This window comes from Hydra vulgaris, chromosome 12, assembly GCF_038396675.1.
Source record: "Hydra vulgaris chromosome 12, alternate assembly HydraT2T_AEP".
Classification (NCBI taxonomy): domain Eukaryota; kingdom Metazoa; phylum Cnidaria; class Hydrozoa; order Anthoathecata; family Hydridae; genus Hydra; species Hydra vulgaris.
Genome location: NC_088931.1, coordinates 81665120 through 81668409, shown reverse-complemented (window position 1 = coordinate 81668409; position 3290 = coordinate 81665120). Strand labels below are relative to the sequence as shown.

Genomic DNA, 3290 nt, shown 5'->3' with positions numbered 1-3290 from the left:
GGCCAGAGAGGGGTGGAGGAGGAGGAAGGTTGCAAAAAAATATCGCTGACTATATTTTGGCAATTCGTCATCAAAGCGGCATTAGTACTTTATTATTACTTACTTGGCATTGATCTCAATTACCCATATAAAACAAAACTAATAAAAATGTTGCCTTGGCTATTCTGTTCATAAATTAGACATTTTTTACTTGTCTAACCTACTTAACGAAGTGCACCAACGAGAAGGTAAGCCATAGGACTTTGCACTCCATCTTTAACCTGTCATGTGGCCAAAGGTTAACCCTCCATTTCTGGGTTCTTTCCTTTTCTTGATAGACAGTTAATGTAAAGTATTAATATTGTTGCCTTAGGTTAGCCATCCATTTCTGGATTCTTTCCTTTTCTTGGGCCAAATTTTTTTAATAGGTTTTTTTAAAATTTTTTATGTTGGTTTTTCTAATTTTCACTAAATATAAGATAAAGTTAAATATAAAATAAAATACATGAATATAGTCAATAAATAAAAAAAAATTTATAAAATAATATTAGGTAAAGACCAACTCTAAGTGTCGTTCCCCAAAAACAGAAAAAATATTTAAAACTCTTTCTAAATCAGGAATTATTTCTTGATGAATAGACATCAGAGCTAAAGAATTAAATCTTGACTCTGTCATGCGGCTTCGTATATAAGTTTTCATTCTGCGTATAGCAGAAATGCTTCTCTCACATTCACATGTAGTATTATTGGAATTGTTCCCATTATTAAAAAACCTTCCCTAATGTTTCAGAAACCCCTTATATCAATAGACTTTAAAGTCTCTGTAATAGTGGATGGGATTACAGATTGATTGTTCCAAAATGTTTCCCACAAATCTGATTCAACATGAATTGATGTAGGATGAGGCATATCCGATATAAAAAAATGCAAAAATTCCATAAAATCTAACTTCCAAAAACATTTGTCTTTATTTTTTTATACAGCAGTTGCAGGAATACCAGATAAACCTTTGTAAACAATCATCTCACCTTCACCAAATCTATTTTCTAATTCATTAATTAAATGATCTAGAAGAAGAGATGTGATGGAATATTTGTAATAATCTGAAACTGTGTCAGAGGGATAATTATCTCTATAAATTTGTCTGCTACAGAGCCTTGGTTTAACTTCTGAAACATCAAGAGTCTTGGCTAGGTCAAGAGCAATTAAGTACCATTCGTTATGATAGACATCAACATTTTTTTTTAAATTTAAAATTTGAGTTTTCAAACAATTTATTTCATTACACTGTTGTGATATATCAAACGCTTTAGTTTGGAGAACAACAACGATGGCATAGAAATAGTCCATTATTTGTTTTGTTAAAACTAAACTTACAATAAAAGAAAAATTTGTTATAAGATTTAAAAAATATGAATCTTTTGAAGAAGTATCAATATTATAACTCTTACCTTCATTGTATGCCATTTTTTCCATTGAATGAAAAACGAATATGCAGTTATCAAAAAAAACATCCAGACCTTTAAGTTTCTGAACCCATCTAGTGTGACACATATCAATTAATTTTGCTTGACTAGGAAAAATGAATTTATTGAGACAGCTGGCATGTTTAGGTGATAAATTGAAAAAATATGATATTATCTTTGATTTGATCAAGAACATTTCTAACACTCTGAACGTTGCATGATTTACTAACAACTAAATTAAGTTTATGGCATGCACAGTGAACAAAAATAGCCTTTGAATTGATAAATTTAATTCAAGATGAAATACCTTTTAATTTATCAGACATTGCCCCAGCACCATCATATCCTTGACCTCTACATTTTTTGATATCAAAACCAAGATCATCAATTGCAGAAATTATATTTTGCGTAAGACTAAGACCAGTTGTACTAGATTTAAATTTAATAAAGCGTAGAAAATCTTCGCAAATAACATTATCACAGTCAATGTATCTTATAACTAGAGATAGCTGTTTAACATTAGAACAATCAGAGGCTCCATCACATAAGATAGAAAAATAACCTGACTTTTTAATTTTCTTAATTAGAACTTCTTTGATTGTTTTTCCACAGCATTCAATAAGTTCGTTTTGTGCGGTTTTAGATATATAGGTTGCATTTTTAGGAGCAGAACGAATTTGGTGCTCAAGAACTTTATCACCTGCTTCGATATGAAAATTTAAAAGCTCTACAAAGTTACCTATACCAATGTTGTCTTTATATGTTTCTCCAATCTCTGGATGATACTTACTGTCATCACGATGACCTCGAAAAGCAATATCGTTGCGGCCAATAAAAATAATTGTCTTTATAATTGGAATTAATTTATTTAGATTACTTATAATAAGTTTTTTTCTTAGATTATCGATGTCAATGTCAATCAGATTTTTTTTTGAATTAGATCTAGATTGCAGCATGTTAAGACAATGCATCGACATTTGATGAAGTCAACAATTATTATTGTGATCCATATAAGCACGAGTTGCATTACCCCATATTGTAAAAGGTTTTTCAATAAAGTTTATTATTGTGTTATTGTTTAAAATTCTGCTACCCAACAGTGTACATGGAAGGCAGTATGCTCCATCTTCAATCTGTAAAAAAGCTAACCAGGAATATTCAAGTAGCCATTTATGTAAAAATGATCGTTTTTTTTTCTTCACTAGAAATAGGAATAACAAAAGACAAGTTAGGAATAAACATTTTATTAACTAGATCTAATAATATGGAATCATCTTTGCCAGAAGATAGATGTCTGCCACGCTCAGAGTAAGTAGAAACATCATATAAAGGAAGGCTTGAAGACTGATCTGAATACAATTAGGTAAGATTAGATTAGGAGTAATAACAATATTTAGATCTATAATTTTAGTTTCATTATCTTTGCAAAACATTATGTGAGATTGAACTAATGATTTTTTATTTGAAAATAGATTTTTAGGAGGTTGACAAGATAAATTAAGAACCTTAGTGGTAACAGAAGAATGCGATAGAACACTTGGCAAAACTAAACACGATTAAAATCTTCTCTTTTCACAATAGGGACAAAATGATTTGGTAATCACATATCTTTATCCTTAAAAATAGAGCGACAATCAGTGTGACACCATAAAATACTTAGAATTTCTTTATTTGTTTTATGATCACCACATGGCTATATACTTACATTAAACAACTTTTTATATTTTTCAAGTCCAAATTCAAGATAAACAGACTGAATTTGTTTATTTAAAACTGTAGATAATGCAATTAAACAAAGAAAAGAAGCAAATTTATTGTTTCTGCAATTGTTATAGGCTTCTTTTT

The 3290-nt window shown here is 29.7% G+C and overlaps 1 protein-coding gene across 1 annotated transcript; it reads right to left on the bottom strand.

The window, feature by feature from the left end:
• Window positions 1-1738: 1738 nt before the first annotated feature.
• On the bottom strand, window positions 1739-2401 carry LOC136088398 (uncharacterized). The gene has a single exon (XM_065812105.1). The coding sequence runs from the start codon at window positions 2399-2401 to the stop codon at window positions 1739-1741; it is 663 nt and encodes a 220-aa protein (XP_065668177.1).
• Between the last annotated feature and the right edge of the window lie 889 nt (window positions 2402-3290).